The sequence below is a fragment of the Asterias rubens genome, chromosome 4 (genome assembly GCF_902459465.1).
Source record: "Asterias rubens chromosome 4, eAstRub1.3, whole genome shotgun sequence".
In the NCBI taxonomy this organism is placed as follows: Eukaryota; Metazoa; Echinodermata; class Asteroidea; order Forcipulatida; family Asteriidae; genus Asterias; species Asterias rubens.
Genome location: NC_047065.1, coordinates 4,331,652 through 4,346,502, shown reverse-complemented (window position 1 = coordinate 4,346,502; position 14,851 = coordinate 4,331,652). Strand labels below are relative to the sequence as shown.

The following is a 14,851-nucleotide window of genomic DNA, read 5'->3' as shown; positions in this document are numbered from 1 at the left end:
TTGTACCAAACTGGCAATCTAAACGGAGCACATTAAAATGTCGGGTTGATGACCTCTGTAAGAATAATGAAAATGCACTGTCTAGAAAGATATCTAGTAGAAACTCCTTTAATATGTCTGGTACTTGCATCACTGGTGTAAACTAAAATGAATAAATGAATAAATGAGTGTTTGCACACATTTGGTTGTTTTGGGTTCGAAACTCATCTTGATTGGTTTTGTTTTTCCAGGGCAATCCCACAGGAGAAGCCTTCATCCAGATGATGGCTGCAGAGAAAGCTCTGCTAGCTGCCCAGCTGTGTCATAGGAAGTACATGGGTGAGCGATATGTTGAGGTCTTCCAATGCTCCGGAGATGAGATGAACTTAGCCCTGATGAGTGGAGCCAGAAATAAGGCAACTATTCAGACACAGCAAGGTAAGATTGTGGAAGTTAAAGTCACCTGGCTTTGGCTGCCATCTTTGATGAAACGTGCATACATGAAAGTCTGTCATTGGCTAAGAGTCCTGCGCAGAGCATACTTACGTGCACATCCCCATTGTCTTACATTCATGATGGTGGTAAATTTCATGTGCAATTCATATATTGTGGCGATTGCTCTACATTTCAACACCCTCATGTTTCAACAACCCTATGTTCTGAAGAAGAAAAAAAACCCTGATGATCTACACGCTAGGGTCAGGGTTAAGATTATGAAAATACATGAGGGGTGTCAGAACATAGGGTGTAACCCTTTTTTTATAGACAAGTCTTGGTGAGGTAGTCTGGGGACAGAAAAAAAAATGAATGAGACACCAAAAACTAATGATTCAGAAAACAAAGATTTAATCCAGACACAGAGAGTACTTTTTGTCAAAATTAGGAAGCTTTAAGCTCCTGACTAAAATATGGCATTACTGTGACACCTTTGTTGCTAAGACATGTTTTCCCATTCCCTTGCAGAATTTAACCTTCCCAGAATAACAACTTATGAATGCAATAAAGTCAATCAAACTTTCTTGCTCAGTTGTCTTAAAACACGACTTACACATTGAATGCTTAGCCCTTTCTTTGCCAACACTTTTTTTCTCTAAAGGATGTGAGAGTTATAAAACTGTCATGTCTTTAGTTTGAGTGTACACCTTTGGCACTAGTTTCAGATAGTTCACTCGTTATGGAAGCAGCCTGTAGTCAACATGAGTAACATTTCAACTGATTGTCTCCAGCTCAAAACCACTGTAAAAATTTTCTTTCAATTTGATTTTACAGTAGTACCAAGTGCAATAGCACCAACAACTCCCCCGTTCCCCTACCAGCAACAACTCCACTCTCCCAGTGCTCCCGGTTCCCTCATCCCCACCACCGCTGCTCTTCCTACCATTCATCAGCAGACTCGCCAGCAGACTACGCACACCTACATCCAGCAACCCTTGTATTACTTCCCGAGTCCCCCGGTATCACCAACGACCAGCCAGTTGTACCATCACCCCCATGCCAATAATGCCATTATCCGACTGAGGGGGCTGCATGTTGGAGCTACCCCGCAAGAGGTTGCCCAGTTCTTCCAGGGATATGGGGTGAGTGACGGTAGAATGGTTCATTGGTGTAACAAGTAAACCTTTTTTTTTACAAAGCAAACAAAACATCTGTACATCTGTTGGATGGAACCGCTGAAAAGACCCTGACAAAACCATTCATCAAACTCCCAGCCCCCTTTTTCATCAAGAAACCACAATAACCCACTTCCCTTTTTACAACTTGAAAGCCAAATTTTGCTTTGATCCTCTTGTGTTTCCATCTGGAATCAGCTATTTGTAAAACTGTTGAAGCACCAGCACAAATTTACAGAGAAAACCCAATAAACTTGATTTGTTTTAACCAAACTTCCATAGCACTCAGTACCACATAAATGGCATGACAAGTGGGGTATGGGCCAATTGCAAATTATTTTCACCATTGTGTACACAGACTATTCAAAGTAAGTCTGTATTATTTACTTACATTCACTATTCCCTTGCAATTAAGATGTCTGAAGGCTTTTCAAACAGGTTTAATCCATAGTTGTAGCTGACACTAAATTCAAACAGTTGTAAAATTATGTAAAATATCAGAATTGTCTTTAATTTGGAACATTGAAGGTTATGTACACTTCTATAAACTGCACAAATCTAATCTGTGGTATGCTTTGGAACTAATTTATTCATCACTTGCACAAAAACTCCAACAACAAATGATGCATTTTATTGCTGATGACTTATCCTTACTGAATTATAGCGAGGCAAAACCAATGAAGAAGATAAATTAATAAAGGATTTATTAAAATTAATGAATTACTTTTGAAGTTGTACTTGAAAGAAAGATACGAACCAAGCTGAGACTATTTATTTTGTCGATGATATTCTTAAACGAGCTGGATTTTACCTGAAAGCACAGGATCTTTAGATTTATCTCAATTGTTTAGAACATCATAATCATTTTGGGAAACTTACTTTAACATTTTTGGTGTCTATGGATTTAAATAAATGTGAACAAGATTTGTACCATTTCAGCTCCAAAGTAGGGTGTTGAACAAAGTTTCCCAAAATCATAAGTTTTTTGAGAAACAAAACAATGTCAGAAAATGGCACAGAAAATGTTTTGTTTAGAAAAATGATTTGCCTAATTTATATGCCATTAAGTTTTGCTTTGGAAAAACTTACTATAAAAGACTGACCCAAAAGTCTATTCTTCATCATTTGGTTTTGATGATGCAACTGAAATAGGTTACATCTTTATTTATGCTGGATAATTCCAATGAATGAATTTTATGTTACTACCAGACTAATGACTGAAAATCAAAATACAATTGTGTGGTTACTTGTTGAAGATTCGAGTCAGTACTTGCTGAAAATTTTTGATAAAATGAATTTTTTTACTACCAGACTACCGACTGAAAACCAAAATAAAATATTCGGGTTACCTTATTTAAGATTGGAGTCCAAACTTGTGTAAAAGAATCGCACATAAATGGCGGCAAATTTATTTTATTTTACTACAAGACTACTGACTGAAAACCAAAATAAAATATTTTGGTTACGTATTGAAGTCAGTCCTAATGAAAAACTTTGATAAATGAATTTTATTTTACTACACTACAGACTAAAAACCAAAATAATAATTTCTGGTTATTGAAGATTGAAGACAATACTTGTGTAAAGAAAAAAAAGAAAAAAATAACGCATAAAATGACAGCAAATGCATCTTTTAAAATTGTTGATGTTTACAATTTTTCCTCTCCCTTGTTTTGTTCCTTCCTGCCAATGAAGGCTCTCCCCCAACTCCATGGAGGTGGTAGCGTCGATTGGCAATGACCCACTAAAGCTCAGGGGAAAATTTTTCAAGTGCAATAATAAAGAGACTGAAGAATACTATGCAATAGGTAGCTGGAAGAATTAATTTCATCAAAACTTGGTTGTGGTTTTTTTTCTGCGGAAAAAGGGTCTACTTCTGGTCTTCACTGATTGTTTAGGTTTTTTTAACCTTGGGGCATTCGTTTGACTAATTCTTTCAATTATTCGGCTGGTGGTAATCAACACGATAGCTTGGTGTTGGTTTAAATGGTGAAGGAAATAATAATAAAGTACAAGGTTGTTTTCTACTAAGTAGTCTCTTTTACTAAATCTCGGGTAATCCATCAGAATCCAATATCTGGTGCTTGATATGTGGCAGGGTGTACTGTACCCCCCCCACCCACAATGTACTGGATTTTCATTTTTCTTTTCTGGGAGTCTCAGGAACTCTTGAGAGAAAAACATGGAAAATGCAGGGGGGGGGGGGGCTCGCCCTCTGCCACATATCGGGAATTGTACAAACACTAACAGCATAGCTTAACAGTATCACTTTCCATTGGTTTATCCAGATCATCTAGTTTCCAATTAACACAGTTTAACTATCAATTTTTGACCATTCCATCAAATATGTTCATCAAAAAAATGGATTTCTGATTAAAAACAGAGGAAATCACATCCCTATATAAATTAGTCCTCAGAATTTGGATTCTGGTGGACTCTGGGGGGTAAAGATTCATCTTCAGGCCGGGGTAGGCAGTGGGGTAACCAGAGATTTTCATATGGGGAGGGGGAGGGGGAGGGGGAAGGGTTCTGAGTGGGGGGTCTGCTTCCCCTCTTAGGAAGTATGACTTTAACATAAATATCCTTCAGTTAAAACTGGTGATGGTTCTAGGAATAGTTGAGTAATTACTGGTGTCACATTGAGGGTGTTTTCTGAAGGATATGAGGTGATGGTAGCATTTGCATCGGTTGGTGTTGGGATCCTATATACAGGAACACAGCTTGGGTTGGCTGAGGAAACTTATTTGTTTGAAACATTTTTATTGGAATTTTCTAAACTGGTACATATAATTGTGTGATAATATTTCTCATATAACTTTGAACAATTTATACAGATTTCAAGACAACAAACTTTTTCATTCTAACCATGTACTAGCATTGACTTCTCATCTGTATCACCATTATCATTCAAATGAAATGATTTCTTTTTTTGTAAGCTTCAAAAGAATATAAATAGTCTAATCAAATAGTTTTCATTCTACATTGACCCCTTGCATCACAGCCATTTATGAGGTCAAGCAATATTGAAGCAAGTGTACGAATCACATGCAACTCTCGGCCAATTACCTTCGACCTCATGCAGGGCTTTACTGACAACAATCAACACTGTTTCATACAAGAGGCTTTCAACTGGGCCCCTTTTCATTCAAACATATAATATTGATTGCCAGCCACTTTACAAACAAAAAGAACTCATATAACACATCCCAATTCTCATCACTTCCAAAACTAATACCCCATCATTAAGAATGGGCAAAATACATTTTCATGTAGCAACATTGTCCCTATTTGTTCAAATGTTCCGGAAAAAACAGACCAGCCAAAAGGGCCGATAGCCTTTTATCAAGGCGCTTGCGACAACCTGGAAGGCATATCGGTACATTACGCACAGCGCCACGATTCTTTCATGTCTGCGAGAAGGTGGGTCTGAGCATGATGTACATTGTATAGCATTTGGGTTTCTGTGAGTGTCTTGACAGAAGGCTACAGCGCTGGCAGTCAGGTAGCTCTTACATAAACAGTACAAGTCTTGTTAACTCTACATAGTAATTTGTTAATCAAAAACAAAACGAGGAAAGACAGACCCACCGAGTTGTAATTACTTCTGAAAGAATTTCTGCTGCTTAGTTTCTGCTGCCACAGACTAGATTGAGGAACGGTGTGGAGGATCTGACCTATAGTTCAGATCTTAATAACTAGTCCTGCAGTTCATTTTACTGCCGCAGAGTAGATTGGCAACTAGAACTACAGTCCTGCTGTTCATCTTCTGCCGCAGAATAGATTGGGTGAACCGGGACTTAAAACATTCTCTCGAGGACCTCTCGCAATCCTCTTCACAGTTCAAAAGTGGGACAGGTTTTTTCAGAACTAAATTCTACTCGGCGAAAAAAATAAAATAATCAATTGGGCAATGTCTTAAACCTTTGTTGTTAGAGGAAAATAGGTTTAATTTTGGATTAAACTTTAGAGGCTAGTCATACTAAATACCACAAATCCTCACAGAAGAAAATTGACTTCTTCAAAAACACACTTTACAAAGACATATTTACAAATGGAATATTCAGTTGAGTGGAAATCCAAGCAAAATATTTCAGATAAATAATATAGGCAAGACCTTATTTCAATTATAAACCTAGGGAGATATATAATACACTACCACAACATATATTAATTCAGTACTAGTAGGGGCGTACAGCCTAGGCCATTGTACACTGATACTCTTCCCACCAAAAAGTACCTGGGCCCAATTTCATAGAGCTGCTAAGCACTAAAATTTGCTCAGCATTAAATTTCTTCCTTGATAAAAACAGGATTACCAACAAAATGTCCATTTGATGCATATTGCCTGTTACTGGTATTCAGCTGTTGTTTGCTTAAATCCTGAAACCACTTGGAAATTTGGTTGGAAATCCTAAGCAAATCTGTGTGCTTAGCAGCCCTATGAAATTGGGCCCTGATATCAAAAAGCTGCTTAGAAAATTCTAGCTTCACACAGAAACCAGCAAATGATCCAAACCAACCAACTTGACATACTGTACAGTGATAACTGATGCTAATTTTAGCAAATATTTATTTTGTTCTGCAGTAGTTTTTGCATTAGCACTGGGCATGGATCATCTTGAGAAACACGTACTCTCTAATTTAGTGTCGCCATTTCTTCTTGATTCTCATGGTGCTATTGTGTACTTTCACCCAATATGATTTGACTCACCATCGCACTATAAGCTCATAGTTTTCTCTCTCTGCTTCTTGATGTTCAGGTCCCTGCAGAGAATGTGCAGATGCAGTATAACGGGGACGTCTTGGTACCTTTCTACTCTCAGGAGTTGGCCATCAAAGCTCTCCAGGAGAAGCAACGCCACTACACTGGCAAGATGGAACTCTTCATGACCTAAACAGTTAACATTGGGAAAACAAAATTCAGCATCAGAAAACATGGGTGGTTGGAATCTGCTCTCTGTGTAAATTAAACACCACGCAGGAAAGCAGTGATCGACATTTTTTGAAGTACCTTGAAAATGCTACGCAAGTTTTGTCTCTGTTTGGTAATAAGACTCAAAACTATACAGGTTTTTCACTGAGTAGATACAAAACACAACTTGGATGTAATTTATGTTTACACTGTAAATACATCGGACCGTCAAATTCAAAGGGATCCCTGGCAACAAAAATGCTAAGCAGACAAGTTTGCCTTTAAGCATGTTCTGTCGATAAGCACTTAGCTTCCCTACACTTTTGCTGGTTAGCACATGAAACGAGTAAGTGCCTGTTATAAAGCAGGGCTGTTCTTTCGACAAACTTGCTCAGCAGAGCTCTTGTTCCACAGGGAACAATCTTTGGTCCCTGAGAATAAATTTCAACAAATGTTATCTCACTGTTGCTACACAATATAGAGGTGTGAACAAACTACATTGGTTTCAATTGCCCCAAAACATCCGTATAGACTCTCTGCACACTAAAAATGTGCCTTTTTAAAATATTATATTAACGAATACAGAATTTTGCACTTCCAAGTGTGGATATATATTTAAGAAATCTTAATATTGTTGTTTAAATAGCAATTTATTTGTTTAGTAATTGTTTAGAACTTATTCAAGACTTTACACGTTTTGCACATTTTGATTTTTTTTATGCCTCAAGTTTACCTCTATGCATTTATTCCCCTTTAACTCTTTGAGGGGAATATGGCATTTATAACTAAACCTTTCTGTGCCTTGTATATTCGTAGATTAGGCCGTAGTTGCTAGACTAAACCTTCTCTGTGTGCACGCTACAAAAGTAAATTAAGCTTTTGTTTTTTTAACACGGTGTGCATCCCAATTTTTGTATTCGCGATGTTTTGTGTTCAAAGAACATTTCCAACTCGATGGCTTCCATGAAAGCGTTAATGCTCAACTCTGAATGCTTTAAACTAAATCAACTCTTCCAGAACAGGCAGTCCTGGGCTTCCAATGGTGTAACAAATTCAACTTTTTTTTTTAATATAGTCATAATTTTTGTGTGTGACGTGTTTGGCACATCAAATATTATTTTTGCGTACATCCCATTTTATAAAGTATTTCTGGCTTTCACAAATTAAAGGCCTAAATAATTATAGGCTTTAATCTAAATCCCATTGGCAGCGGCCGCAGAGACTTCTAACTCGACTCATCTCTGAACATACTTGTAGTGTACATCTTTGAAACTGTTCCAGATGTCATATCAATGCAAACAGATATAAATTTTAACTTAAAAACCTCAACATATAATGGAGTGGTGTCTTAATAATAAGAACTTGGTTTAGATTTACGTTTAGAATCTGTAACTGGTGTTACTTCAAAAACAGAGACTTTTATTTTATAGGTTTTTAGATGGTAGGTGTTGTCTGTCAGATAATAACCAAGAATAGTTAACAGGTCCCAGAAGGGGCAGGGTTCTTAAGGTGTCTGAGGAAAATAACAATTGGTGTTGAGATATTTCACGAGGCACTAAAGCATTTGGCACCACTGCCTGCGTAAATTTCAGGTTAAAGTGGACCTAAATCATGACGTTGTGAGCAGTAGTGGGCCATTTCAAAGACTTGTATTTCATGGAGGGCAGGGCCATTTTCTTTTTGCCTTGGGCGCTTCCATTGGAAAAGTTTGTTGAAATTTGTTGAACCAAGGCCAGTAGGGGCAACAGAGACCATGGCTAAGGCCTCCATGTAATTCAGGTCAGATTTTTTAAAGGCCTTCTAGTCTCACGTTTCTATTTATTTGAAACATATGAAGGAAAACGAAATGGCTGCTCCATGATAGTGGGTCTTAAATTTGCCTCCGTCACAACATAATTCTGGTTAACTTTTGGTTTGTTTTGTTTCCGTAATAGGGGTTTTACAGGTGATCTAAAAAAAAAGGTTACAGGTGATTGGAAATAACGCAAATATTCTTGCCACCAAAAGAAGTAAATAACAAGAAAAAATTGTTCTCCGGTAAAACAGACAATTAAAGTCATGTTACTCTAAGTACTGGATGGGGTTCTTTGGGGATGCTCGTTTAAGTTGGCCTGAAAACTCCACCCGCTTTAACGCAAATGCTCTCCTGCCTATGACAAGGGTTCAAGTGAGTCTTGGTCATGCTTGATGTCGTCCTAGGGGAATCCCCCTTTTGATTTGACGCAATATTATTATTTTCTTTTAAAAGCTCTCAGTATTATTTATCTGAAGTAACAATTATACAACCTTCTCTAAATAAAGCATCGTAATGGGCATTGATTAAGTGTAGGTTGTTTTTCTGTTTGTGAAGGGGGGGGGGTTACAATAGGCACAAAAACGCTCAATATTCTAAAATTTCTATTTTGTTTAATCATGTCCAAAATTCATGGGTCACAGCTTTTAGGTTTCGGAACAATTGACTTTTCAGACCTTCTTTAAACAGTACAGCATCAGTTCAAACATTTACATAATTGAAAGAGTACTTTTTTTAAGTTTTCATATTCTGGAAACCACTGTATTTTGTAATATCAATACAAAGTAAACCTTACAGTAAAATGTTTTAATTTGTTCATTGTTCAAAATGATAATATGTTTTAATATTACTTTGCAAGTATTTTTCCTGGAATTTGTATGTTGCACTCCAGTTTTAGAAATATTTGTAGCCTTTTGAGTTTTAAAGTTAAATCAAATTGTATTCTTGAATACTTCCAACAATTACACAATATAATGTGTGTTTGAATATTTAAATATTGCTGAAAAGCAAAGTGAAGATCTGTTATTGTATATTTACGCATTAAATTTGTTTTTTGTTTTAGTAAAGAAAAAAATGCCTGTATTTGTTTACATAATTAAAGCAAAATGCTATTTAATAAAGGTTTTAGCACAACGCTTGCATTCAGTCATTGGAAACTAGCTTTGATGCGGTGAAACGCCTCCCAACTCGCATCTACAAGGAAATCAAGGAGATAAATTGCGCTGCTTTCACAATAGACAAAGTAATGTTCCCTTTCGTTCCATTTAAAGAGCATCTACACTTTTCAGGCCAGAATCGTGTACAACTCTACACATATTGCTTTCATAAAATCACGGAATGAATGGATGGTTTCAACTGAAATTTTACAGTTTCACAGAATGGCAAATTTCCTTTATTATAATGGTGTTTATTTTTTAAGAGATTGCAGTAATAATTAGCTTAGTTGCGCACAATGTATTCCCCCCTGCATCAATGTTCATGAAGCAAAAAACAATTTGTTCCCTGAAGTGTACATATTCTTCAACAGTTAAAATAAAATACAATATAATAAATAAAAAAAAATAATAAAAATAAAAAAAAACATTCCATAAGAATTATTATTAAAAAAATAGTCTGAGCAGCAATATTATTTTTGTATGGCATTCCCCTCTTTGAAGCTTTTAATTCCAAGAAATTCACCCTCTTAAAAATAGATAATACAAGTATCCGTCGCGCTTACACATGAATAATATTCGGCTTAAAAACACCTCCAAAATACACACAAAAACCAACATCGGCACAGATAAGGGACACAGATTTTTGCCTGGAACATTTTCGTGTGCGCTGCTCTAGTGCGGCCTGCACTAGAAAACTGATTATGCTTTTTTACATTGGATCAGGCATACCTCCATTATCAGAGTCCAACAGTGGGTCTTGAGTAATACCAATATGTTGGTGGGTTTTGTTAGAGTGAGGAAGGATCCTAGTAAATCACTGGGCTAACTAAATCTGCTTGAGTTTTGTGAAAACGCCTTTAATTCATTGTGAATTTTGTTCCCGTCGTAATGTTCTGTCGGCCTATATTTATAATGGACAAGTGTGGTATTCTGTTATTGTGCACAAGGGTCAATGTTTCTATAGCTGCAAAGCTGGCCTAAAGAATGCAAAAATGCATAAACAGACAGTATTGTAACATGTGCTTATCTGTGTGGTCAAACTACCTTTTTTTGCTACAATGTTTTTGCTTCCTATCATGTAGATTAAGCTTTGCAGCGAGATCAAATTTGGCTGTGTAATTTCAATAGTTGTGCAAAAACTTCTCGCTGTCCAACTGCCTTTAACCTGCTGTACTTTACGCATTCAGTGCAATAAGATGAAGTACACATGTATACAGACTACCAGCAATAAACTACTGACTGAATGTTAATCTCGTGTGTTTTAATAGAACAGTACCGAACAACAATCGTGTTCTTCCATAGGAAACCATTAACCTCCAATCTAACAAACTTAGAGATCTTCCCAATTTATATTGTACATTTATAGTCTAAATGTATTATTGTTTACTGCACCTTAAAAAATGAAATTGTAAAAAGTCGTTCACAGTGTACTTCTGAATAAAGTGAGAAAGTGATATCAATGTTGGTTGCAAGTGGACTGTTTTCTTTTTACAAGGCATTTGATTCTGTTTTAGCTTGATCTGTATTTCCAAAGGTTGCACGGATTCTTTCTAAGTTCCTATTTTTATGTACTACCGAAACTTGCGGTGAACTCAGCAATACGAGTGGACTCTTGCCCTTTTTAGGCATCTGAAAGTACACAAATTTGTGCAACCAATACAGTTCTGTATTGTTTTGACTTGACCCCAAGCATCAGAGTCGCACAGGAGCATCTAAGCCATTGGCTCAATTTCATAGAAATGCTTAAGGACAAAAACTCTTTCCGTCATTATTCTCTTGCAACTTTGATGAGCAATGAAGTCCAAAGTTTTCACAGATTTGCTATTTTATGAATATTTTAAAAACTTTAAAAACACAAGAAGAAATTGGGTTATTTACAAGAATTAAAAAGTTTTACCTGTTATCTTTACGTTGAGAGATTCATGATAATGAGTACAGCTACGGGTACTGAGACCAAGCAACCTGCAAGACCCTCACCGTTAACAAGCCATTGATCACCCTTTACCAGACCTGGCGTATTGGTGTAGATACTCCCAAGTACTGTGAAGATCAAAATCAAGATGACAAGTAAGAGGTTGATATTAAACTTAACGGTTTGGTAGAAAGCTTCCCTTAAAACATTACTTGCTGTGCTGTAGTTTTTGAAAAATGAGTAAAACAATCTTGATTGAAATGACATTTTTTCAAAAGATTATCTAGTTCTGAGTGAATAAGGGTCAGCATCTACCATACTCATAGTTGTTACACAGGCCAAAGTTCAACGAGAAGTTCAGGTTCACATAGCAATCATTGTTTGTAGGATTCCTTAGGCTTGAGAGCTACAGTGGAAGTGTCGTTGCCGAGTGGTTAAGAGCACCGAATTCAAACTCTGGTGTTTCTGATCAGCAGAGTGTGGGTTCGAATCCCCAGCCAAGACAACTGTGTCCTTAAGCAAGACACTTGACCAACACGCCCTTTTCTCTCGGATGGGACATAAAACCGTTGGTCCCATGTGTTGTGTAACGTATGAAAAAGAACCCAGTGCACTTATCGAAGGGGTTCGTCCTAGGTTCCTGGCTGTGGCTGCTGTATGAGCGTGCCGTAGCACCTTGTAAACCCTTTTAAGAGGATAAATAAGTGGGTATAGAATTCATCTCTGCAGTAACATATCTTTTTAATAGTTTGTATACTCAGCGCCTTGAGTACCTTGTTTGGTGAATGCGTGTGCTAGAAAAGACTACGACATTATTATTATTATTACTACTACACTGTTTAAACTACCAAAAATATATAAAAATAGTTTGACTAGACTAACCAAAAGGATTCAAGACATTCCATGAGTAGTGCATGACGGTCGATGGCCAGAGCGCATAGCCGGACCGTATGGCTATCCAGCCATGTGGGAAAGCAGACAAGAAAACCGCGATGCACTGGATGATCACTGTGGTCCAACGCCGGTCAATGTTAAGTCGGCCAGTCAGCAGAATCATGATGGGCACATGGAATAGACCCCAAATTACACCACTGGGAAAATACAGATATTATTCAGAATCATTACTGTGCTGCAAAAAGGCCTATTCTTCAAGGGTGGGACTGCAGCCAATGACCGTAGCCAATACCCATAGATGAAGACGCTTGACAAAAAACAAAGGTAAGACTTGGGCTCAGTCTGTCTGTTTGGAACCCTATGAGAAAAGTGCCATATTCTAAATAACTGACAAAGCCTAAGCCAGGCATGATATTTTGGTCCTTGGGGGGGGGGGGGGGGGAAGTAGAAACATTATCTTGACGAGAAGGTTTAGCTATGTGTACATGTAGATGTGGTCTAGTCTAGGCTTTAATAGACTTTTCAGGTTATTTAATAACACTTTTTGTGATCAAGGGCAAACAAATTGGAAATCGGCCTTTGTAAGTAGGATGCTTGCTAAGTCCATCATGCCCAAGCCGTGGTTTTGAAAAGAGCAGTTGACTTTTGAACTGAGGCCCATAGTACACACTCAGTGGCATAGCAGGGTTTTTGTTTAACTGGGAGTACACATGGGGTAAGGAGGAATGCCTGCCAGTGGAGGGGAAGGCACAGGGTATGATTAAATCCTTAAACTGGGGAATACCTTTCAATGGAAGGGGGAAGCAGGCCCAGGTTTCTCCTTCTTTTTGCAGGAACTATTCTCAGGATCATTTTGGAGGGGGGGGGGCACCTAGGTACACTGGAAAATTGTGAGGGGTCAGAGTGCTGCACTACAGCCAAACCAAGCTTCCCCCGTACCTGAAGGCGAGAGCCTGTGAGGGTGTAAATGACTCCATGAGGCATGGTAGTAAGTAGCATCTCCATCCAATCTCCTCACCTGCTACTCTCAGAAATCCCCAGATCTTCCGCCGACTCATCAACTGTTTGACCTCCGATGACCTTTGATCTTTCTGCTGTTTGGTTAGGTGACCCCATCCCATTGATACACTCAACAGAACACAGAATGTGATCAGAAGAATTGTGAATGCGATGGCAATCCAACATGCTGATACCACACTAAAATTCTGTTTAAGAAAACAAAACCTGCTTTAAAAATTAATTAATAATTGGGTCTTAAAGTATAATATTGGTAAATTATTTCAATTAAAAATTTCACTGATAAAGCAAGCTCATTCATACCAACCAGTATCAATTGCCTCCAGAGAAATATTTGTGTTTGAAATGCAATCAAAGTTGAGAAAATAGCATTTGAAGAATCGTAATTTTTACACTATTGGTAATTACTCAAAATAATTATCAGCATAAAACCTTTCTTGGTGACGAGTAATGGGGAGAGGCTGACGGTATAAAACATTGTGCGAAACAGCTCCCTCTGAAGTGCCATAGTTTTCGAGAAAGAAGTAATTTTCCACAATTTTTCTTGAAATCAACCATCTAAACGCACACAACTTCGTGTGACAAGGGTGTTTTCTTCTTTAATTATTATCTCGCAACTTTGATGACCGATTGAGCTCAAATTTTCACAGGTTAGTTATTTTATGCATATATTGAGATACACCAATTGTGAAGGCTAGTCTTTGACAATTACCAATAATAGTGTCCACTGCCTTTAAAATTAAGCCTTCAACATCCCTACTGCTGGATGAAAGCCTTTTTTGTAACAACAAATAATAATAAACGACCAAGGACTCACTGTTACTTTATCTGGTTGCAAGAAATGATGTGCGCCAATTGTTCTGCTGAAAAACTGCCAAAATTCGCCGTCATTGTTGACAGCCATAAAAAGTAAAGCAACAAGTGTGGGGAAATACATGACAACTGACAGCGTGCCGAAACTGAGGTTTCTTCCAAAGCACACCCATGCTGCAGTCACAAGAAGGGTGGCAGCTCCAAAATTCAAACAGGGGTAAAGAACCGCCATTGCTCTTCTCCGGACTCCGGTAGTGTCACAGAGCGTGTCCGAAGATGGAGCTGTGAGACTGGCGTGGGTTTTTGATAATTCAAAAAACAGGCGGAATGTGACTACTCTCCTCAAGGGAACATGAAGACCTGGGGGCGCCACCTGCAGGTAATTTCTTACACATCCTGAGCGACTGCGCTAGTTTACCATAAACTTGCTCCAGTCGGTTCCCCAACTATTTTTTTTTTTTGGGGGGGGGGAGCTCACAAAAAAGTTAAAAAAATTAATGCTATGTTTTCAATAAGTGAAGGACTTTTACAACTTTCTGCACAGTTGATTCGAACAGCAGCCGCTGAGGCAAATTTCACTTACATGGGTTGGCCTATAGGTTACTGTAAACTGGTAATTACGGTGTAAAGTTTTTGATTTATTTTTGTTCTGAGCAGGTGATATCGAAAAATCTCTCTCTTGCTTGTTATAAGGCCTTGTAAAGCAGTACGTTATTTCAAAACGCAGCCGCAAAAACCACAAGAGGTCGATCTCTTCAAGCCACT

General features: G+C 37.8%; 2 protein-coding genes across 4 annotated transcripts in view; one reads left to right on the top strand and one right to left on the bottom strand.

The window, feature by feature from the left end:
• The window catches only part of LOC117289580 (epithelial splicing regulatory protein 1-like), a 39,493-nt gene extending 28,583 nt beyond the window's left edge, over positions 1 to 10,910 (top strand). The window contains exons 12-15 of one of the 3 annotated variants that reach the window (XR_004518961.1): positions 231 to 417; positions 1,249 to 1,556; positions 3,285 to 3,397; positions 6,350 to 6,436. Coding sequence is in view for 2 of the 3 variants with exons in the window: in XM_033770737.1 (XP_033626628.1) it covers positions 231 to 417; positions 1,249 to 1,556; positions 6,350 to 6,484 (630 nt within the window). In the remaining variant the exon portion in view is untranslated. Of the gene's footprint in view, positions 1 to 230; positions 418 to 1,248; positions 1,557 to 3,284; positions 3,730 to 6,349 lie in introns of those variants that run through there. The other 2 variants (XM_033770737.1, XM_033770738.1) reach the window with 2 other exon arrangements.
• Positions 6,394 to 14,437, bottom strand: LOC117289581. The gene is made up of 5 exons (XM_033770740.1): positions 14,091 to 14,437; positions 13,196 to 13,461; positions 12,245 to 12,453; positions 11,348 to 11,490; positions 6,394 to 6,480 (listed from the first exon to the last, which is right to left on the bottom strand). Exons 1-4 carry the CDS (start codon positions 14,316 to 14,318, stop codon positions 11,357 to 11,359), a joined length of 837 nt encoding a protein of 278 aa, XP_033626631.1. The 5' UTR covers positions 14,319 to 14,437; the 3' UTR covers positions 6,394 to 6,480; positions 11,348 to 11,356.
• Positions 14,438 to 14,851: the final 414 nt, after the last annotated feature.

Coding starts and splice junctions, on each gene's coding strand:
- LOC117289581 (XM_033770740.1), bottom strand. CDS start 14,318: ATGGCGGTTCTTTACCCCTGTTTGAATTTTGGAGCTGCCACCCTTCTT. Junction 12,454..13,195: donor TCACAGGCTCTCGCCTTCAG/GTACGGGGGAAG, acceptor GTATTTTCCCAG/TGGTGTAATTTGGGGTCTAT. Junction 11,491..12,244: donor GAATGTCTTGAATCCTTTTG/GTTAGTCTAGTC, acceptor TGATCTTCACAG/TACTTGGGAGTATCTACACC.